At 33.4% G+C, this 24390-nt stretch overlaps 1 protein-coding gene across 2 annotated transcripts in view; it reads left to right on the forward strand.

Annotated features, from left to right (window-relative positions):
- Positions 1 to 24390, forward strand: part of DIAPH3 (diaphanous related formin 3) — a 203895-nt gene that overhangs the window by 46704 nt on the left and 132801 nt on the right. For both annotated transcript variants that reach the window (XM_079314821.1, XM_079314820.1), the window contains 3 exons: positions 363 to 467; positions 2676 to 3011; positions 3989 to 4103. In XM_079314821.1, the coding sequence (XP_079170947.1) occupies positions 363 to 467; positions 2676 to 3011; positions 3989 to 4103 (556 nt within the window). The remainder of the gene's footprint in view (positions 1 to 362; positions 468 to 2675; positions 3012 to 3988; positions 4104 to 24390) is intronic.

The following is a 24390-nucleotide window of genomic DNA, read 5'->3' on the forward strand; positions in this document are numbered from 1 at the left end:
TACTTTATTTCAACAGTTATCAGTTTCCCTAACGAAATAAGCAGTGGGAGAATAAAAATAGGCTCCTTCATATCTACAGACTGTATTATGTACATCCATGGCTTTTAAGCCACTCTGTGTAATACTAACTTAATATACATTTGGGCTTTATACCATTTCATATACTAAAGACTTGTAGTGGTGATACAAATGATTCTTCCACTCAGCAGACACATGGAAGTTGGAATAGCAGACATGTATCCTGGGTATTGTTATCACATTAGTTTTAACAAGCACAAAAGGAAAAGTTGGAATTTAAAGAAACTATGCAGAACTGACTGGTACCAGCAATTTTTCTTTTTTTTTTTTTTTCCTTTTCTTAGTTTGAAAAAGATTTTGTAGTTCATCAGGAGACTGAGGCCTTGCTACAAAAAAAAGATGAGAGAATCAATGAACTTGAAACAGAATTACAAGCTTTTAAATCACAGGTAAAAGGCAGTATAAATGAATGTGTGAAATAATGCTTTTGAAAGGGACTTCCTTTTGCATCTTCTTCAGATTCTGGTTGTACAGTTGAGAGTTTTTTCAAAGAATCTTTGTTATTGATTATTACTGAATGTTAGTTTCCTTTATTTCTGTTTTATACAAATAATTGTAATGTGACATTAATTAGCTGTGAGTTCCCAGATGATCCTTTTATGCCTGAGCTCAGTTAATTAAACTAGTTTCTTAGGTTTCATTTGGGTTTTGCTTTCAGATTTCCAAAGTAATTAACCACATAGGGTAATAAGTCTTATGCTTTTAGATTAGCATTCATCATTGTGATCTTTATCCCTGCACAGGAAATTACTTATTATGCAGTTTGCTATACTGAGGCCTTACCATGGATATCCAGCAGTGAAATAAATAACCTGTGGCTGGATAAGAACATTTCCTGATAATTTTTCAATTTTCAAGCATAAATAGATATTATAAAATGTGATGGAGAGGAATAGTGCAGGTTTTTTGAGAGTAATACTTGAGTTAACTTGTAACTACTTCAACTCTTAAATCTGTGTAAGGAGATTGTGTGGCCAAGTGATTTTTCTTGTGTCTTATTTCTGGAATAAGAAGCATAGACTAAAAATGGCTAAAAAAGAAAACATCAGAAAGACATGCTTATAGGGGTTTTAATACTTCTGAGGGTTTTTTTTTTTGTAACATTTGGATTTAATTTTCTTAGTGAAAAAAATTAATTTAGCTCTGCTTTGGTCTGTTTAGAAATGTCATTCTAATTCATGTTTCTGGTCAAAATTAATTGTTAATGTCAAAGTCAAACATTTAAGGAAAGAAATTATAGAAATTGTTGGTTTCCAAAAAAAACAAGTATGAGTGGCATATCATTCATTAAGAAAGTATTTTTCTGTGTGTGTCTTGAAAACATACTTAAATATTTTTTGTAAGTGAAATTTATTTCCTCCCTATTTTACTCTGTTATTCACTGCATTAAATGTAACTTATTTTTACATGCAGACAGAGAGCATAACATATGAATCTGCTCACTAATTTTCATACCATGAATTATCCACTGTTGTTAATAGGATACATGAAATTGGTAACTGACTACTACAGCTTAGTACTTTTAAACTTTGGCTTCCATATGGTATCAGTTGCTACTTAGCAGGTTGACTTCTACCTCTAATGGTTATTTTTTTCCCTGGTCTCATTCCTTTACTTTCTTCTTGCATTTGGTATGTATTGATTTATTTCTTTCATTTCTGGAGCCCAACTGTTCAGTGGCAATTTGTCAGTTTAAACAATGCTTTGTTCAGAAATTCAAACATTATCATTCTGTTATGCATGCATTTATTTGTATTTATTCATATTCAGCTATTTCCTTTCAGAAATTTTAAATCTTTTGCGTATTATATTTCTTCTATTTTCTAAAATAGCCAGTTTCAGATCATATTTAGTTGAAAAGATAATTAGTGCTATCACTAGTGGATGAATATATCTAATTTATGCTTTTGTTGTTTTTGTCAGATACTTTCTTATTTATGTTTGCTGACCTATGATAGAAGTTTTTCAAATAATAGAAGTAATTTTATTAGACTTGCTGAAGTCCTAATCCTATTTGGATACATTATAGATATCATTTCTATATGGAATAAGAAGCCAGTTTGTGAGGAAGCTTAATTTTTGAAAGGATTGCTTTTCATAATTGCTTCATGTTTTTAATTCTGTAGAATGAGAATGCTCCTACATTGGAAGATACCTATTTTTCAACAGAATTATTTATCTCTTCAGGTTATGCTGTTGTGTACTTGGAATGTTTCTCTGTCATTTGTAGGGTGAGCACAACAGAGACTAGGATGTTACTTTTAAAAAATAAATTGAACTAAACCATGGTAGTCTAATAAGATCTCAGGATATCTACCATACCCTTCATGGTCAGTGAAATATGAAGAGTGGGAAACACCATTTCAGTTTTTCATTTTTGGTGTGTGACCCCCAGGTTTGAATGTCCATTTCAAACATTGACACTTCTGATCATGAAATCAAAAGCACGTTGGGTTTGTTATCATTCTTATTTGACTGTTCTATACAACACAAAGGGCATTGGCTTTCAACTGGCTTTCTGGATTTAATGTATAAACTATGTTATAGCATTTTGTTGATAAAACTGTGAAACTGAGTAAGAATATTTTCCTTATCAGTATGGCTCCTTGCCACCTGGTTTTCTGCCATCAACTCATGGAGATGCATCTGTTGTTCCACTGGAAGGTGCAGGACCACATCAATTTCCACCCCCTCCTCCTCCACCACTGCCTTCTAATGGATCAATTCCACCACCACCGCCTCCCCCCCTTCCTCCAACACTTCTGAACAGCTTGGGAGCTCCTCTGGGTTTTGGTGGTGCTCCTCCACCACCGCCTCTACCAGGCCTGCCTGGAATACAGTGGTCCCCGCCTTCATGTGCTTTGCCATTTGGAATGAAGCCTAAAAAAGAATTCAAACCTGAGGTTACCATGAAGAGACTCAACTGGTCTAAGGTAGTGTTGATTAATATTGATTTTACTTGATGTAAAATCTGACATTAAACTTGGGGAAATAGATTGTCAGAAGTAACACTAGATAAGCAATTTACATGTTAGTTAAAATTATGTAAGATATGAATACTTTCTGTCTTTAGCGTTTCACTGTTTTCTGAAAATTGTGTTTCATTAACCCATGAATCATCCAGGCAAGTATCTGTTGACTTTATGAGATGCTGGAAAAATCAGTTCTGGTCTAGAATAAAACAACCTTGATAGCAACATACTTGTTATGCTTCCTAGGTGCTATTATGACATGTAGATCCCTTATGTTGGATCAGTGACTGAACTATACTGATAGCTATATAGTTTCCAAACAAATGTCTTGAATCTATCTAGTCTGGACTGGAAAGGAGGAGTGCAGCTCTCTCCATTTGTCTGTAGTACTTTAATGTACTTACATAAACTTAATGCTGACAAAAAATAGACTCAGTTTGGGGTTTGGTTGGTTTTGGTTTTGTTTTCTTCTCCTTCTCCATTGTGACAAGATTAAGTATAGCAGTCTACTGAGTTTGGAAACTAATTATTTAGACCCAAACAAGTCAGTAAAGATATTTTCACGATTAATGAAATAATCAAAGCTACATTCTGAAAAGTAAGGTACTTAGTGTCTAGTTAAACCAACTGTGTTCAGAGATTACTTGAAGTTTGCCCAAGTTTTAAATCTAGACCAAAGCTAATTTGCTTCTATTAGATCTTGGATAACAGGGTGTGTTCTCTGCATTGTTAGAATAATTTTTTTTCAAACCTACTTATTTTAAGATTATTATTTTTAGTGTGAAATATATTAACAACTCTGAAGATGAGTTGTGTACTAAAGGTTCACATGTTTTACAGAGCTCTTAAATATTTAATGTACTTTAGACTTTACGGAGCGCAGTTTCTGCATAGTATCAAAATAATTAATAAAATTTTGTTTTGTTTCTTGCATATAGATCAGGCCTCAGGAAATGACAGAGTCCTGTTTTTGGGTTAAGGCAGAAGAAGAAAAATATGAGAACGCTGACCTGCTTTGCAAATTGGAACTTACATTTTGTTGTCAAAAAAGGGGTAAGTAGATGACTGATTTAATTTTCAGCTTTTCAAGATACTTTTAACATTTTTTTACTTAAATAAGTATATGAAAAAGTCCTCAGAATATAGCATTAATATTCTTATTTCTAAGTGGGAGATGTAAAGAAAAATGTCTTAAAATCTTAGATTGCATAAAGCAGTAATATTGGGCTATTTTATGTAAGCATGAGAAAAATTGTGTAAGCTATAGGAAAACCTTACAGAAAAAAACCAAGAAATTCTTCTGGATAATACAGATTTTATTTATCACATTTAAAAAAATATTTATAGAATTTTATCTGAATACCATCACTGACATCTAATCTGGAGCCCAAAAGGTGATGTGTTTACCCTTATTGATATGATAATTGATGTGTGTTGAATTCATGATTGATGGTAGTATTTCAGTAAGTTTTTTGTACTTTCTGATAAACCTTTAGGAACATAGATCTCCTTTCATATTTGCTTAGCTGCTTTAGCTTTTAAAACACTGTGAAGGAACAAAATATTTGAAAGTATTCCTGACTTTAAAATTTTCTCCTTTCCATGGAGCTAAGTCATTTTAGCAGTAGTTTAGGTTATTTTGTCCAATATATAAAATGCCTGTTACTTCCTGACACATTTTTTTTCTGCCTCCTTTTTTGGTATCAGAGATATAATACTTTAGAGCAGCCAAAGGGCTGTAATGTTTAATTTCTTTGCAAATTGAATAGAGGTTATTGTATTTTTACTTCGTTTTAAAAATTCGTTTTTTATATTTTTATTAGTAGAATGACATGGAATTTTCAAATTTCTCCTTTTTTTTTGGGTATGCTCTGATATGTATTATCCAATATTTTTATACAATAACTAAGATCTTTCTTACATTCTTGTCAAAGCATGATTTTTATGCCTTAGCACTGTTCCTGATTTAAGTATTATAGCTTGTTGCAGCTGATACTTAATAATACCAAGACTGTTGTAAAAAGATAAAAGGGCAAAAAAACCTCACCATAGACATGTTTGCTTGAATCTATTAAAATAAGTCTAGAAGCTAATTATGGTGCCTTTATAATGTTGGGAGAATTCCCAAGAATGTTCCCTGAATTAGTGGGCTGGAAGTTTTAAAAGCCACTGGAGGAAATAGTTTCCTATGTGTAATTAAACAGTAAAATTTGGGAGACAAGATGATATTCAGGCCAAACATGTTAATGGCTCAGAAGAGGATTGTGAGTCTCCACAGACAGCAAGAACATTAGAGTTAACAAGATTAACATCCCTCAATATTAACTGAATGGACTGAATACATTGTTTTGACAAAACCCAATAGAAGAGAGTTACTGGATCTACAGTTGGAAAGTCAGTGAAGTACACTTGTACATCAAACGTGTGTGTGTGTGTGTAGCAATTTAAAGACTCTGGTCTCCGGGGACAGATTTGTTTCGATTTTACAAGTGAGGGTTATTGCTTAATCTTTCTTATTTTTAAGTTTTGAAATATCTCACCCCACATGGGTGATATGTGTGCCATCATCTCAATTTTTCAAAGTAAGTGGAGACACTAAAGATTTTATTTAGAACAGAAAGTAGGTGCTTAAAGGGCAATGTGGAGCTAAATTTCGTCTTTGTTCAACTGAGTGGTTTGCAGAACTTTAAATGAAAGCTTAAGTGTGTTAGTAGGCAGGACCAGACCTCAAGGTCTCTTGTTGACAGCATGAATTCCAGTACAGAGGACCACAAAGCAACTGCTTTTGTTCTTGTGACCATGGAGAAAGGGGATACTTCTTTGTAGCTTATACTTAATTTACTGATTATAACAAAACATACCAAAGAAATTGGAGACGTACAGTTTTCTTCACAGTCTTGAGGAGATTTAACACTAGGCTCTCCAAAGTAGAATCAGCAAGCTATTCACTACACTCAAATTTGGAACAGTCCTTGACTATTTCTAAAGCTTTGTGTCTAAAAGCAAAAAGATGAGAAATTGAAAATGATTCTGTAGCCAAATGATGGCATGCAAAGAATAAGCTGGTTTCCACTCTGCTGAAGGGTCTGTTTATGCACTCTTTTCATTAAAATCTTTGCATAAGAAGAGGTATCTGGTAGAAGAAGTGGGGATCAGAATGTTCAATGATGCTGTAACTGAATTTTAATACCATTAAGTAAAATCCAATGGAGATACTCAGATATTCAGTTGGTGCGTTTTGCCTGCTAATATCCCAAAAGTATATCAGTGTTGATCTAGAAAAGGCAGTCTGATGTCTATGTAAATAATCCACTGAGGAATTTTCTCTAGAAAAAAGAATACAGAACAGTATAGAGTAGATTTGAAGATTCAGCAGATGTTTGTATAGGAGTTACAAAATGTGTTGATTCTGAAGGGGCATTGAAGCAATTGAAAAACTGAAGATGTTATGGAGGTATGAAAGAAATACTACTGCAAGAATAATGAAGTAAGAGAGGGCCTAACTTCAGACTGTAGGAAACCTTTGTTGAGTATATCCAGAGATATTTCAGATATATGAACCATGGAAGAAACCCCTGATGTCCAACAGCTTTTTGTAAAGGGATCAGTCTAGTTTATGTAGCTCAGGACTTTCTTCAGCTGAATTTAAGGTACTTCTCAAGGTGGAGATGTAGGGATGGACAATCTGTCCCCATGTTTGTCATTGTGGTGAATTTTCTTTTCATAATATCTTTTGGTATATATTTTCTTGAAACTTGGGCCTATTATCCTTGCTTGTTGGGCACCTCCAAAAGTTCTGGTTCCCTCTATTTCCAGCTTTATGTCAGGTCGTTTGAGACAGCAGTAAGTATTTCCTTGTCCTTTATTATCCTTCTCAAGATGGACAACTTTTTAAACTTTCTGTCTGCAACTTTATGTTTCAGCCCTCTAATGATATTGATGATTTTCTGTTGTACTAATTCAAAAATAGTTTTGTTTGTTTGTTTGTTTTGTGTTTTGTTACCGTTTTTCTTTTTTTTTTTTGTATTTGTGGGTTTTTTGGTTTGTTTGTTTTTGGTTTTGGTTTTTTTTTTGAGGTGGGGAAACCTGTTCAAAATATCTAGAGTCTTCCCCCTGAGAATGGGGTAATAACTCCCTGAGAAGGGGAGTAGTGGGAAATAACCACTTTTCTGACTTGTTGCTGGCAGCAGTCTCGATACTTTACAGGAGGAAATGTTTTCACTGTGATGCAGGCTGATGGTGGTATTGGAAACTCTACATAGACTATGCATGATAATAGGGTATTTTTTTTTGCATGTTATAAAGCTGGTTTTGTCACTTTTCAAAAGTTGAATCATTATGTGAAAGCAACACATTTTATAACAATACCATGAGATGAACACTGAGAAGTATCAAAGCATCAGTTGCTGATGGTATTCTGGTAGCAGCTTACTGAAGATGAAATGTGATCTCTTTTTCATTAATTTAGAATTTAGTCAAGAACATAATGGCAAACCAACTCCTTTGTCCTAAAAGCCTGAGTGAGAGGGCTCTGTGTGTGTCAGTGTGTGATTGCATGTTTTAGGTTCATTGTTCCTGTCAGTGTCGTGGTGATATCCCTGGCTGATACAGTGAACTCATAACCTGTGAAATGTCACTGGATTGTCATTGTGGTTACCATTGTTGTGGGTTTCTTTTGACCTTTGGTTTTTGTTGCGATTTGGTTACCTGGGTAGAGTTGGTTTTGTGTACCTCTGACAGCTTCATGACTATTCTCTGGGGTGAAAGAAAAGTAATTTACAAGTTTTGAAAATAAGGTGATGAATGTAAATGATTTGCATGGGTGATCTCTGGTTATCTGGTGAATTTTAAAGGTAAGAAGAAGGATTGGTATAAAGGGTGGTTAGAAGAAACATGAAAGACAAAGAAATAAAATATCAAGAGTTTAAGAATTATCAACCAGGGTTATCCTCATGATCTCAGACCAACAAAGAAAATTTGTGTAAAGCCTTTTCAGCAACAATGATTTTAAAGGAAACTGTTACTATAATTTTTGGAAAACATTTAACTGAATATATGACTTAAAGTTAATTGATATATCAAATACTGAATAGCAGAGCTGGAGCTTACATGTCCTTTTATATTATTTAGTCCTAAGAGATAAGATGAACAAACACAAATGCTCATTATTGGATGTCAACTGCTTTGTAATGCACTGGAAGCCTGATGGAAGAATAATCACTGGTCTGTAAAGCTAACATGCTGCTAACTTTGCTGGAATTACAGGATGTACAGTCAGGGGAGTGACACTTTGTATAAAAGATAGCATGAGCTGTAGAATCGTGAAAATCTTGTGGGATACAGGAAACCTCCTGTGCAAAACCTTGTGAATGGAAATTCCTTCTAATAATATTATATTGTATTATTAACTCTTGCATCACAACACTTATGTGATGAGAAAATGTTAAGACTAGAGAAGCTGAGTATTTTGATAATAAAGTGTGAGATTTAACTATATCCAAGATTTGAGTAAAGTTTGTATTGTAATACAGAAAAATTGCCAGCAACTAAAGCTATGGTGTAAAAAAACCACATGTGTCTTGATAGGGAAGTTCAAGATAGTATTGCAAGAAAAGAGTTAGCATTAAAAATGTAAAAGTGAAAAGATAATGGGAAAACTCACTAAATGTATCTAGAGAATTATAAACAGGATGTTCTTCACATACTCATTTAGAATCTTGAATTTCTTACAAAGGACACTTCAGCTAATTTTAAAATGTGTATTTATTTTTTTGTAAATTAACCTAGCTAAGGACTTGCTGGGCCCACTTGGAGACAGAAGTTAAGTAGGTTCAAAGAATATTAGAAAAATTCAGGGATAAATAGTCCAAAGGAAATGGGTAAGTTTTTATTTGGAGGAAAGAACCTTCTCTTTTGCTAAATGCGGAGAATGGATTATAAGATGTGAGGCATAATGTCGTCTCTAGGAACCTCTCTTACTACAGTTCTTGTTTTTTAATCATTGATATGAGTTCCAGGTTGCTTGGAGTAGCTTCAAACTGCTATGTTTAAGACTTACAATACTGAAATAAGGTAAATTTTAATATGCAAACACTGGGTTTGTGGAGTTGCTTTGAAGAGTACTGGTGTGGAGAAGATTATAGCAGTAAGTTACTGAAATGAGTAATTGTAATTAACATAGTGAGACTGTGGTGGTAAGGTATAATGTGGGATATGTGTTCAGGATAACAAGAGAGTTCCAGCTACATTAATGCTTACAGTAATCCTTTGAGTGCTTGAATAGGTTTGCCAAGGTGATTCCGAGACTTAGGAGCTTGAAGGCAACCTCTACCCAAAAAAGAAATCTTGAAGCATTTCAGTCCAAAATGACAATTTGGACATCTCATGTATGCAAAATACAAGAAAGCCAGTAGTTTCATGAAATATGTGCTTTATAATTAATGTGCTGTATTTATAAATATCCTACCAATAAGTTTATTTGGCTTGAGCCAAAGACACTTATGTTTAAAGTGATAAAGTTCAAATGGGGATTAGAAATTGCACATCAAACATACAAGAAATCACGTGTAAATTCTTCATTATTTTTAGCAATATGTAGATAACTGCAGCTAATTGAAGATGGCATGAAAAAATTAGAAATGTTCTATTCTTTCTTTTCTAGATATCAAAGGGAATTAATCTAGTAAACTTGAGAGAGAAAGATTGCATGATCTCTCTCTATTTTTTTTTTTATCAACCAGGACAGATTTTCATCCTAATCTTATTGGAAATGGCAGTGTCTGATCCCATCACACCAGAGCTCCTGCCAGACTTGATTATTCAGAAATAAAGCACTTCTGTGGGAGTACTATCTCTGTTGGCACTTGACTTGAAAAGGTCAAGATAGTTCTAATTTTTTTCTTCTCTGTATACTCTGTAAGAAAAATCAAGACCTAAGGTGCTATAGTGCCAATTAAGTCTCAAATATTTTAAATCAGAAAATAGAGTAAATGCTACCAAGAAGATTAAATTAGTGATTTAAATCAGTTTAGTGCTGTGTTTAACACACCAAAGCCTACCTTGCATAAGCTGGAGAACATGTTGTCATCCATCTGAATGGATGCCCACGAACCTCGTGTTTTCCTCCTCCTTCACAGGATTTATCAGAGGTAGCTCCAAACTGTACTTCTTGTAAAATCTTATTATTACAAACCTCTAAGACTGCTAACAATATTGTTTAGTAGCTTCTGCTATAATACAGCAGTAAGTAACCAGTTACCTTTTAATGTAACCGTACATGTAGAAGTAAATAAAGCCTGCTATGCATTTGTTTGGCTGCCTTTCAGTATCATCCTAACTGTCCTGAAAGCACGGTTCTTCCAAAAGATTTGTGCATATAAAATGAAATAAGGAAAAACATTTTCTTTCTGAAGAAGGCAGGAGTAAGTTCTGAGCATTTGCAAGGAGCAGCAACTAAAGCATTGAAATTTCAGTGGTACCTTGCAGCTTGAGTGTATCATCTTCACATGGTGAATGGTATATTTAGTGTTGTTTGGTAGTAACTATATTAGATGTTTATACTCTTAGCAAATATAATGATATCTGCTCTTTTCCTTGTAAAATATTTGTACTAAATCATATTTGTTATGTAGAGAGTGATGTATAGGAACCTGTGGTAGAGTACACTTCTGTGGTGCATTGAGCTTGGCTGGCTGCCAGATGCCCACCTAACTGCTCTCTGATAAAATAGAAAAGCTTGTGTGTTGAATTAAAAACACAGAGATCACTTACCAATTACTGTCACAGCACAACAGACCCAATTTAAGGAAAATTAATTCAGCTTAATTTTTTTTTTTCTGATGTCCTGTTGTGGATAGGAAAAACATTCAGTTGTTGAGGCTGTTAAATGTATTTAAAGAAATGGGACGTGAATAACTCCTAAAACCTGACTTTGATATCTGGATAACTCCATGAATGTGTGGCAAACAAAAAATAGAATAGAAAACCTAAAAAAAAAAACCCAAAAAAACCAAACAGCATAGCAGTGGTTAATATACCCTGACTTTTTTTTTGTAGTTAGTTTTTTTTGAAGCTAAAATTGTGGCATGTTTTCCCCTTTATTCTCCTTCTTTGACAATTTCTTAGGATGAATTCTCCCTTGAATTAATTAATTATTGAACCACTGTGTCATCAGTGCCCTAATCTATGTCAGAATCATGAGTAACATCAGATCATTCTTCTGATAGGACTGTAGAAAAGAGTGTGTCAGCAGATGTTGTTAATAGGATTAGAAAAACTTTTATTAGATAAGGTATTTTGATTTGTGTTTCCAGTTATGAACTACTTTGTCAGATAGTGAAAAAATATTGAAGAGTTTGCTACAGCATTTGTAAGCATCTACCTAAGCACAGTATTAACTTCGCCTTAATTTTAATTTATTTTACCTTTTTTTTTCTTTTTGACAGTGCTCTAGTATATGCTGTTACTAGAAGATTGTTTCTTATCTTTTACACACAATTATTTCCTGTCAGCTTCAAACCAGATTGAGTGCTTGCCTTTTTTCCTCAGTCAAGTACCTGGACAGAGTAGTTCCTTTAGTTCACCTTTACCTTCTTCTTTCAAACAATTGACTCTTTATTTATTTATTTTTTAAATAGTTTATTTCTACACAAAATACAGTCACTTCATTTTTGATGAAAATATGACAGTATATTCAGGGTAAGAAAAACACTCCAGTCCCATTTCCCAACACTGTGATAGGAAAAACCTTTGAAGGCTTCATGTTTTAGAAGCAATAAAAGTGTTCCTTTCTTGATTTCTACTAGAAAATGTTTCCACGGTGTGAACAAGTAAGATCTTAGAGGATGTTCATATTATTTTCCTGTATCCAGAGATCAAAAAAGTCTACTCAGTTTCATAAGGACTAAACTATAAGTACCAACAGAATAGAAAAACAACTTTGGAACCTAAAATGCAAGTTACTGAAAGTCGTCCCAGTTCCCCTGCTCAGTCTGATAATTTTATTTATTTAATGGAAAACACTCATTTTGAGAATTTAAATATAATTGTCACTATACTGAAGAGGATTTTGTATGAATTCATTTGCTAGTGTTTGGATCACACAGGAGGTATAAAACTCTACACTTGGTACAAACCTATTTTCATGGGTTTTTACCCCCTATTTGGTTTTCTACATGTTTATGCACGAAGTGCTTTTGATGAATTTCCAATCTAATGTTTCAAGTATTTATATCTGACTAAAGATAGCATTGTATTTGAGTGTAAGAAAATCTTCATTACAGCACTGCTTTTATTGCAGTCTTTTTTCATTGTGAACTGAAGAAAATAATTTGCATGCAAGGAATGTTTAACAAACCTTATTTGGCAAGCCTTCAAAGTCACTGTTGATGAAAATTATTAGCATTTAAATTTCCATAAGCACTAGTTTTTGTCCTTTAGAAAATCTATCATTTGGTTTTTCAGTGAATGGCTTGTTTCAGAAGAAATTCATTTCAAGGACAATTCAATTTGAAAAACAAAAACAAGAAAAAAGGAGATTATGTGTTAATGGAACAGTGATATCCAATTAGGCAGCTGTTAGACAGTGCTTGAATACTGGTATGCCATGCAGGCTTGAGCAGTATTATATTTGGCAGTCTTTGGTTTGATCAGGCTCAACTGGAACAATATTTTAAGTTATTTATATGTACAAAGTGACTATAGAGAATTTCTTTCCTTACCCACATACTCTTCATTATCTGCTAACTTTGTGTAAATATGACCTGGCCTTATCTAATGTGTAATTTATTTTCTTAATTAAAGTGAGTTCTTAATTAAAACCCCTGCAAGTTGAGCACTTCACATGAATTTTTGTGAAAGAGAACCTCCATTGTGGGTTGCTGGTCTCTGCATCATCTCAACATGATAAATTTCTCATATAATTTCCTCATTCTAAATAGGTTTTTCTAGTCTCTCACTTGTCATGATAATTTCCTGACATATTTTAACAGGGCTCTTTCAATTTTTTAAATGAAATAAGTATAATCATGCAGCTCTTTTGTAAATGTCCTATATATGATGTACCCCCCATTAAGAGCAATCAGATTCTGAAGGTTATGTAAGAACTGAGAGAATTTATTTGATAAGAAATCATAGGATTTTTTGGGGGGTTAAATCAGAGCTTTAACAAAATATTCTTTTGCATAGTATATAATCTAGTTCTACATTCTGAAAACTTTCGTAATGTGTTTGCACTGTTGTAGCTGTCTGGCACAAGAGTTGAATATTTACAGTGAAATAGTTGTATTTTCAGGTACATTCTTCTTCTGGATGAGTTTGTTGCATTCAGTGTCATTTAAATTTATGAGAATAAGGGCATAGGCAGCCTGTCCTGTTGCTTTTAACAACTTTCTATTTCTGTTTTATGGCTTTGTTGCTCCACTCTTCCTATTTTAACAAGTTAGTGGAACTTTTCAACTCACAAGATTGTAGAAGAACTATCTCACCTCGAACATCAGTTGAGTAATGAAACTTAAAAATTTCATCTGCTGTATTACTCAGTTTAACAATTGTAAAGACTAAATGTTTCCTGCTGTGCAGTCTGACTTGTCTGATATAGAAATGCCTTTTTCTAAAATTGTAAATGCATAAGTATAGATGGTAAGTATAAGAAGCTAGAAAGAGCCTGCTTAGAGTGACTGCTTATCTTTGCCTTTCCCAGACTGTGTGGTGTAATGTCTTGTGGCACTTAAAATTTGACTGCAATGTACTTGATATATATGAAACAGCATGTTGTTTTTTCTTGCTGATGTTTCAGTATAAGTTCTTGAGAAATACTGGGTCATCTATTTGAAACAGTAGGAGGATGAAAAGATCAAATCGATGTTCAGCAAGATTGTTTGAATAAAAGCTGCTACCAAAGCTGACAGAATAGGAGGCAGATGTAGCTGGATTGCTTGAAGAGAAACGGGGCATGGTTGCACATTGCAGCAAAAATCTTGGCATCTGTAATTCAGCAGATCTGTAATGTTGCTGTGAAAAGAAACAAACGTGGACAAATCTAGCTAAAAACAAACCAGGTTGGATAGTCTTTACTGCAAAAGGCCAAAAGAGAAAATTTATTTTCAGTACTAATCTAATAGTGTGAACTACTGTTCTGTGAACTCCTGTTTTAATGCTCTATAGAAAAGAAGCAGTAGTGATAAATGGACTTGTTCAAACTAAAAAGGGGAAGATAGAATCCATTTGCTGCTAGCAGTTAACTTTCAGAATGTACCTGGGATTCTTCCTTTTTCAGCAGAATAAGGAAGAGGTAGTGATCAAGTGGGGACAAATGGGAACATAAGCTGAGCTGTGCAGATTAATTCTTTATAATAAACAAAAAGAATCTCAACCACTGTAACAAAAATAGGTTTTTGAGAACAGGATGCTCATATACACTGGAAATAGATAGTTCAGTTTTCCAGGTTTCTGTTACTGAGAACTTGGGAGTATAGGCGAAAACTCAAAGTAGGAAGCATATTTGGAACTATATAAAGCCCTCCTAAAACTACAGTAGCAAAATTAAGTCAGTATGAAAAGAATAGGAGAAATTAAGGATAAAACATTCCTTGTGTCAAGGAGTTAATGTGTCTCTGATTTGTCAAGAAAATAATGTGGTTCATTTTGCTAGAACTCATGATTGTCTTTAGAGTGAAATGCAAATTACGTTATGCTTAACTTTCTTAAAAATAGTAGCACAAATTGTTAATTTGTACCACTCTTAGTATTGGTTCTGGACTATAGATTATAGTCTATGTAGCTCTTGGTACTTATGGCATCCCAGGCTCTGAAGCTAAGGCTTATTCTCAGGGTAATATTTATATTCCACCTTTTGAGGGGAAGGAAAGTCATATAGATTTAATCAAATTATAATTCTGCTGCAGAACCCACATTTACATCCAATGATATTTAGGTCAAATAGAATGATATTTAGGTCAAATAGAATGAGTATGTGTTTACTAGTAGGACTGCTAAATAATTTCTATGCATCTCATATTAGACTAATTCCTCAAAAGTCTGCAAGGTCTACTGACTAGGTGGTCAACTACATATTATGCATATGTAAATGTAACAGGAAGAGAGGGATAAAATCCTATTGTACAGCATTTGGAAATGCTAATTAAAGAATGCTAAAAACTGGTTCAAAATGGACTTACCGTCTTTTTTCCAACATTTAGAAATTTGTGGCTAATGCCAAGATGTGTGATGAGATAGTAAAGAAGCACTGCTATTATTGTTCTCATATGATAAATTATATTTTTCTTCGTAAAAGATGTGTGTAATGACTACATCTGCATACTAGACTAATTAAGCAGAATCTGTGTAATACAGACTACATAATTTTCAGTCTCATAGAACTCTAGCACAGACTTTGAGGAGCAGGAATTCAAGTAGCTTTAATTATACAAATTTTATTTCCTGAATTGCTAGAGGAATGAGAAGCTTTCTGGACAGAGGTTTAAATATGTGCTAATTAGAATTAGCCTGAAACTATATTTACAGTTTTTGTTTGATATTCTAGCTTAGGTAGATACATTAGATTATCAAATACCTATTTTTGTTGCAGAAATACATACCCTTTTTAGCATAAGATAATATGAAGTTACATTCACTTTTATAGTGTGATGTGGTATTAATGTTCTCCAGTCAACAAATACAAGAATTCACTTGCAATTCCAGCTTTTCTGTTATTTAGCTTCTGTCAAATAGTGTGTCAGATAGAATAGCATTTTAGTGAGAATAAATGCTGCAGAACTCTCCTGCTTGCTTTTGAATAAAATATTCTAAAATGGTGAATATTCTTAAAACTTCCTTGCAATGGATACTTGCTAAGTTTGAATCTTTCTGTTTATGATTGGCTCATCACTTCATTCCTTAATGTACCACAAGAGTGTCTCATAGTACAGTAAATGATCTGGATAACTGAATAGCTCTGACAGTTTGGTGAAAGAGGAAAAATACAATTGTTGGAAGTAATGTCAATTGTACATCTGTAATAATGCAGACAAAATGCGCTTCTGTAATTAGAAGATGTACATGGTTTTAACTAGAAAACTCCTTTGTACTTTTTGCAAAATGAAGTCAGTGTTATTTCCTCCAAGATTTATGTTCAGTGAAATAGCATTTGTTATGTTGTAACCCAGAATCCAATTGCTTCATTGGTTCCTGTTTGTGTCATAATTTTCATATTTCTCTTTCATATCAGAGAGAGGTTTTAACATAATATTTTGATTTAAAGAACATTTATGCATTGCTATTTATATGGGATAGTACACTGAATGTTAAATCTTTGAGTATATTTAAATATTGCTAAGCACTTAGCTGTGAATTAATGGAAAAGGTTCTTTTGTGGTTTCTAAATCATGTGGTTTCACCTATATTACTAAATTTATTTCACTTTTTGCAATTTTTATAGTAGTGATTAAAAGCTTTTAATGTGCAAATTGTGAAAGCTGTTCTAAGATTAGAACACTTATGTGTTCTTGTAAAATTGTGCTGCACATTACTATATAGTCTTCAGTTATATTCTCCACTTCTGAGGAAAAGGTTAAGGTGATTTACACGTTTGGTGTACATCCTGTTTACTTTCCTACAGAAGCTGGAACTTTTTTGTCTCTTTCTAAGTAACGGATATGTTGAAACTAAATAAATTATTTGTTTCTGATTTAAAATAAATCCTTGTATCTTGTTTCAGAGTTGAGAAAGACATAACTTTAAATTTTCTTTACTGCATATCTCATGCCACTGACTACAATAAAATGTGTGCCATTTTTTAGTTTTTGTACGGCTCTAACTGTTAAGTGCAATAACAAAAAATACACTTTAAAATGTGAGGAAATTTATGCAAAGGGAGGTACTGTATAAATGCAAACATGAAAAACAATGGAGTTTCTTGGAAGTATTTTTACCAGATAGTTTTGTATTACTGAATACAAATGAAGATAAGAAGTCACTGGGAAAATCATATTAACTGGTATAGATTATAAAGTTTTTAAATTTAGATTTCTGGAAAGTGATAGGAGTAAGGACTATTTGCACAAAAGCAGCCTGTGGATGTATGACAACAGTGGTAGCTTAAACTTCCTTTGAGAATGAAATACACACTTTTGTTTCAATATCTTAGTTCCAGCCCTGCAGTAAATCATCAAGCAAGTTTTACTGGTTTTAGTATATAACTGATATTTCAAACTTATTTATTTGCAGAAAAAAAAAGATGCAAACTGCTTGCATCTTTCAAAAAGTTGGATAGGGGCATCAGTATCAGAGCAGCACTGAGAACACTATGTTACTTTCCCCTGTTTCATTTTGTTATTTTTATAATCTGGAAAGAAAAGATGGTGTTATTTGCTGTAATTAACCAGCTCATCCTAAACCTCGCTCTCTGTTTTGTGTTCAGCTATACATTGGTAAGTGTATTGATAGGAATCAATCATCATAATTCTAATGGCTTGTTTTTCTTATAGATTGCTATTGAAAAATATTGGTTAATGGTATTTAATGTATTTTACAATAAGAAACTATGTCTTATTTGCTGAGCATTACATGTGAGAGTCCTTGTATCCCTAAGGAAAGAAAATAATCTGGTAGCTAAATAATCTGGTGTCCAGAGGTATGTGATACCATTCCCTTGTGCTGTAGATGCCTTCATGAGTATGTTATGGATAGAACAATTTTACCTGTTACAGTTTCTGATAACTTGACTGTGGCTACAGTTTTCAGATGTTCCTTTCCCTCTTGTTTGGCTTTGTTATTATTCTTGTCTTTCAAGATTTATTTCAAGAGAATCAGGACTTTAATTGACAGTGTATAAAGTCATAAAATTAGCTAAATGATCATTGTCTCATTTTATATGTTTTTCTTGGTACTTTTTATTAGATTTTTACTGTGTCAGACCTGCCCAAAATCCGTAGTTAAAATGGGCACTTTTCTGAACAAACTTGAGTAATTTGCTTATTACAAGATATATTATAGTATATAGTCTAAATAAAGATATGCTGCATTTACCTTTATTTACAATCTCATTATGAATTGAGACTATGAGAGTTTAGTGTTTAGCATGATGAGCACATGACTCTTAGTGTAACTCAGGAGCTTAGAGGGAATACCCTGTAACAGTGTAGTCTTTTGCTTGATACATGCATTGGAACTTCTAAAACCTCATTTACCCTTTCTAATGTCTTATTTTAGCTACTCTTAATGTACTTGGCAATCCTTAAAGGTCTAAAGTGACCTAACAATCTGATATAAACTCTAGAGTGTTAGGTAGAAACTTCTACTCTAGAATATCTTGATGGAATCCAGTTGTTAGGAGGTCTCTTGGCCTATAGAAGACTCAGAAATGACTGTGGTTTCTTGGCTGTTAAACACCCTTCTTGAAGAAAAAGAAAATAGTACAACCCCCACAAATTACCTGCCTTTCCTTGTATTCTGGACCACTTAATCTCCTTTACTGTTTTATTTTCTAACATTTTTTAAAGACGTACTTAGGAGGCAAGTTTAAATTGTTTATCAGACTTTTTAGCAAAAATTATTACAGAAATACTTAAGAGTAATTTATGTTGTTTATGAGCTGAAGCCAGCATTAATTATATGTGTTGTTATTTAATTTTAAAAACAGTTTTTTAAAATTATTTTTAGCCATGTTAACACGCTGGAAAGAGTGTGGAGGTCAAGGTGGGAAATAAAGTTTGGGTGACTGAATTTCCTTTTTTTTCTGCTGAGGTTCAGCATACTTTCCAGTATGAGTGACCCCTTGAATTCAAAGAGCATCTAATAAACTAATTGTATTATTGTTAGTTTGGTCTGAAGTCTTCAGGCTGTTGTCAGAAAGCTACTATTGATATGCATTGTATGACTGAAAGCCTAGTATTTGTGATAGTTGATAAATTCCTGCTGCAAAATATGTGAGGCTGTTAATTATCTGTCTTACTGAGGAGTTGCAGTACAGACTTATGCATGGTAGTTCTTTATTGTTAATTTTTTTTCTACAGAATGTAGACTATGTTGTTTGTATTCATCTATTAAGAAATTAATGCTGTTGATAATACCAATATTTATTTATTAAATATGGCAAGTCGAGCCACAAGGAGATTTTGTGTGACCTTGATTGACGTTGGCTTGCTGGTTTCCATTTGTTTGAAAGATAGATTAATGCTGCTTTCAGTAAGCAAATAATCTGGTTCATTCAGATTTTTCTCAGAAACTATTGTGATCTATTTTTACCAAGTTCCCATGTGCCACTGAGAGCTTGCTGACCAATAACATGATTGCTACATATATATTAAGCTTCAAATGCCAGGTTGAGTTACTTCACAGAGACTTTTCTCAGAAAACTGTACATGCATGCAATGATTATCTGTGTTTCAGAGAGAAAAGATAGTCTCTTATGTCTTGGACATTCAAGGCTAAATATCTAAGATGCTCACAGTACAACAGCTATGGACTTTGTGCATCTACACTGCAAACTGCCTGCTTGCTCCATGTTTATATGCTGTCTGTTTCCACAGTGCTAAGTAGTGTAGTTTAGTTGAGGTGGAATGTAGCATTCTTGTAGGGAGACAGATATGTGAGATATGGACATTTCCTTAGTAAAGCAAACTAAACATTCTTATACCTGTAACTTCTGTTATTCATCTCCTTTTCCTTAATTCTAGTTAATTTTAAACCACAATCTTTGAGGACTTTACATATACTTGTAAGAATAGGTAGATCAGAATTATAGCTGTTGCTATTACTGTTGCTATTTGATGTGAAACTGATGTTGAAAGATGATAAATTCTCTGTTTTAGCATGTTTAAACCGACCTGATGGTTTAATGGCTGAGATAATTTAAGTTAAATAAACACTTCTGTTACCTTAGATCTCAGATGGTTTTAAGTAAATCAGACACTCATTATTGAGTAATGATTATATCATATCGATATAATACGTTTTTTTTAAATTTTATGTAAGCAGTCTTTTTGTAAGCTCTCAAGATTACTCTTCTAACAAAAACTTATTAATGATCAAGAATTATAGCTTGCACTGTTTTTTTTTTTCTAGTAGAATTAATGATCTGCTAAATGTCTGGCTCTGCATTGCTTTAGATTTCTCAGTAGGTTTTCAGTGTGCTTCTGTCTTTGTATGTTTTTCTTTAACTTTGCATATGTTATGTGAAATCAATGTAATTATTATGTTACATTCTTGCATCACATATTTTTGTTATGTATCCTAATACTTTTAAAAAACTATGCATGTATTTTTGACTTTCTACTGTCTTCTGTCTTCATAATAGTAACTATATTCTTGAATCTTTTCTCAGCCTCTATTATGTCTTATATTACTTTGACCTTTCTACATGTAAAAAAGATTCCAAACTTTACTCATGGTACATTCATATTAAAAACAGATCTTAACATCCTATTGGATAAGTTGCTAATTTGTGCTTCTCTGTAAACCTTGCAATCTTTACTTTTTAATAAAAAGATGCGATTAATACACAGATATGCTATGGTTTTAGAGATTAGGAAGCAAAGCATCATTATTTTTTCTTTTTTTTTGGTGTTGTACTTTAGAACTGTGACTTTTAAAATATTTCATTACAAATATTATTTTTAGTATGAGTTGAAAATAATGGCTATGCAGCTTTACGTATAGATTTTTTTCTCCATGCCGAAACAGTAGCAGTTTTTAAAAATATGTTTTCTATTATAGTTAACTTGTGAATTTAAATATATGTAGAGAGATTTACAACAATGTTACCTTTATAGTTTCTAATGAAGAAATGTCATCTTATACCAAAGTCAGTTTTTCTTGGAAAAGGCTTTTTTCATTATAGGTCTCAAGATAAAATCATTAAGTAACATTTTGTAAATTTCAGTAATGCATAAAAAAGAATTTTTTTCTACCAACTTTCAGGTAAAATACAGGTCATAGCTTAGAAATAATTATGTTTCTAGATATGTACACTATTTTAGTGTAAATAAAAATAGCATTGCACATTTATTGACAGAATTAAAATGATGTCTGTGAGTGCCATGTATAGACAGTCTAGATCTATGTATTGATTTGAAGTTGAATGGACAGAAAAAAAAATTAGAAGTTGAACAGTGATGTTATTGTTTTTTGATTTGTAGCTTATGTGGCTGCATTTTTCTCAGAAAGTAAATGCAAGAAGGCAACTCTGGATCATTTTAGTGGTGATATAGCTTTAGAAGTAGAATTATTGTGCAGATCCTCAGTGTCTGCTACTGAAAACCTGGATGATAGTAAGGGAAATTGTAACTGTCAAGTGCATGTCACAATCACTTAATAATGAATCAATTATGTTGGTACTGCTGATCAACAATAAAAATGTCAACATTATAGAGCTAGAGTAAGCTCGTGTATTTCTCATCTCAGTGTCATACTTTTGCAGGTGGATAGCATAGAGGAACATTGCTGTTTGGTTTTAGATGCTACTGAATAGAGTGAATTTTGAACTTTGCAGTGGTACAGACTCAGTAGGGGCCTAACTTTTCAAACATTAGGCAATCTTTTTGATTTATTTGGTTTACTATTTCAAATATTTGAAGCAGTATGGAAAGAAGTAGAGCTAAAAGGGTCTGGAAATCTTTGGAAGAAGAGTTTTGTGTTTTTTCATTGTCTAATCATTCTAATTGTCTAATTGTTTAATGTAGTCCTGATTATCTAGGATGTTAGTATGGACAGTTTTAAAGTAATCATGAGAAACTGAAGGCTCTACTTGGAAGTGGGAAACTGCTGTATAACCTCCCTTCTTCCTCTTATAGAGCAGCCGTATTTTTCTTCAGGTTGACTGAATAAAGTAAAAGGCATTTTGGGTTCAACTGCTGAGTGATGTCAAAGACAACAGCTTCCTATTTTCTTTCTGAGGAACAAAGGCTTAATTTTTTAGAGTGGATAAAAAAGACAAAAGTTGGAATTATTGTCCTGCTTTTGAATATTGATCAAACCAGTTCTTCTTAAACACACCACCTCAATTATGAAACCTAACATTATGAATATGTTGTTATGACACAGTGTCTCTTTCTTTTCTTAGCCTGAATTTAAAATCACTAAGCCAAGTTTTGTAAAGTGTACTATAAAAAAGGAAATTAAAAAGAGAGCCTTTTCTTCAGAGGTTCATCAACTGAACTATGATCATCTCCATTCTGCATAAGGAAGCAGATCATTGTATTTGACTATGGACAGAGTTCAGACCACTTCCTTTCCCGGAGGTGTTCGATGTTTGTACCCCTGATAGGGGAAAAGAAGCAGAGTAAGGCAGGAGCACAGCTGGCAAAGAACCTTCAGTGGTGACTGCATAATGTTTAGAAGTCTTGATTTCTGAAGGCAAAAAACAAAAAAATGCTTCCTATGACTACATGGCTTTGTCCCATTCTTGTACTTAATTTTGGGTAAATTAAGTTGCTAGATCGGTGCAGCCATGATGCTTTTTTTTGTTTTTACATGTGCAGAAATATTTGTCTTTACAGAAAATTTTGTCCATCCAGAATGGATACTATATATTATTTTTTTTTTCTTTTTAACAGAGGAGTTTTATTCTGCTGTAGATTTTTGGATGAAATTTCCTTCCAAAAGTTTATCCATTTAAAATTGTGGTGGGTATGTGTCTTTGGATGCACTTCAGGCCCAATGGAGCTCTAGGAGAGGAAAGAATTCAAATGGGTATAGAATTACATCTACCTTCTCTCTTTCTGTAAAGTGCTTCCATAAAGCACTGTTAGCTTTGACTTGTTCTCAATCCTGTTTTCCACAGTAAGTATGGGAAGTCTGAGAGCTTACTCTTCGCAGAATAAGTGTTTGAAGTGTGAAAACTATAGACAAACATTGCTTAAGTATGTGGGAAAAAAAAAACCTACCACCACCTGCCCACCAGCCCATCCTCAAAAAAAAAAAAAAAAAAAAAGAAAAAGAAAAGCCATAGTAGAAACACAGCTAACAGCTCCAACAGCTTTCTCTCCATTCTTAACTTACATTGGTCTAGTTAAACCAAAACAAAACGCTGTCTTTGGAGCATCTGTTGTAAGTGTGTTAAATTCTGTATTGTGTAGGCTTCAGAACACTTCATTTGCGGATGCATGAGGCCTTGTAACCAGGGGAATGGGTGGGATTTAGGGTAAATAAGCACTGAAACTCCAGGATGCTGTAAATACATAACTATTAGAATTAGGAGTTCTGAGGGAGCAACAACTGTTGCTTGTCAGTGATAGGAATTCATTGAGGGATGTTACCCATGTGTACAGATGTAACTTTTTCCATTATGAGTATGTGAGGCTGAAAATAAAGTTCCTGCACCATGTTTGTATGGGAACATCCCCAGCTTTGGGGAAGACCATGATGACTTAACGTTTACCTTGAGAAATGGCAGTGGCTCAAAGACTATGTGTACTTGTGCCCTTACTCCAGAAACTGTAACAGCATTTGTTCTCAGTGCTGCCTTTGGGAGGTAGGTGCTAGAGAAACCAATTAATTGATTAACAACTGGTTTTAAACTGTAACTGAACTCTTTCATGCTTCCTGAAGACTTGTTTGATGCAGAAAAGTCTTCCTTTCTTCCTTTCTTCCTTTCTTCCTTTCTTCCTTCTTTCCTTTCTGTCTTCCTTTCTCTCTTCCTTTCCCTTCTTTCTTTTCCTTTCTTTTGTAATGATGCTTGTCCAGCATTCTGTGTGGAATAGATGCATTGGTCTGTCTCCATGATGTCATTATGTGTGTTTTTTTCCTAAAACAATCGAAAATTTTAAGTCTGTTTTTTTTTTTTCAGTTGAAATTATTTTTTTCTTGCACAATTGCCTTCTATATAAGTTAACATCACTATCTGTTGCTGAAGGTCCATGCATTTTCTTGTTTCAAATTGAAGAATTTGGTCAGGATGTAGGTTTTCTAATGAATCTTCAATGCAGGTTTTTTCTGCATCTAAAGTCAGACTTTTTGTTGAAAACCTACTTTCATTTTTATAGCTCTTCTTTCATCACCAAACTTTTCTTTTTATCCTAGTAAAAGGAATGAATAATTTCTGCAGGTATCTGTCACTTAATAATAACAATACAAATAAACCCCATTTTTATTATGAAGGCAGCCATCTAACTATGAATAATTTTAAAGAAATAATGTTTCTCTAGATATGGAGATTTTTCTGTTGCTGAAATGGAACACTTTCATTTAAATAATTTCCTGGGAAACTACGGATAAATGTAGAGGAAGTTATCCTCTGACTTTGAAAAAGGTTGAGGTTTGGGGCAGCGAAAGCAAGAGATAATGCAGCATTGAAGTGATTCATCTAGAAAAGACAGGGGACATTATCAGCACATAGCAGTGTATT

The sequence above is a fragment of the Erithacus rubecula genome, assembly GCF_903797595.1.
Source record: "Erithacus rubecula genome assembly, chromosome: 1".
Lineage (NCBI taxonomy): Eukaryota > Metazoa > Chordata > Aves > Passeriformes > Muscicapidae > Erithacus > Erithacus rubecula.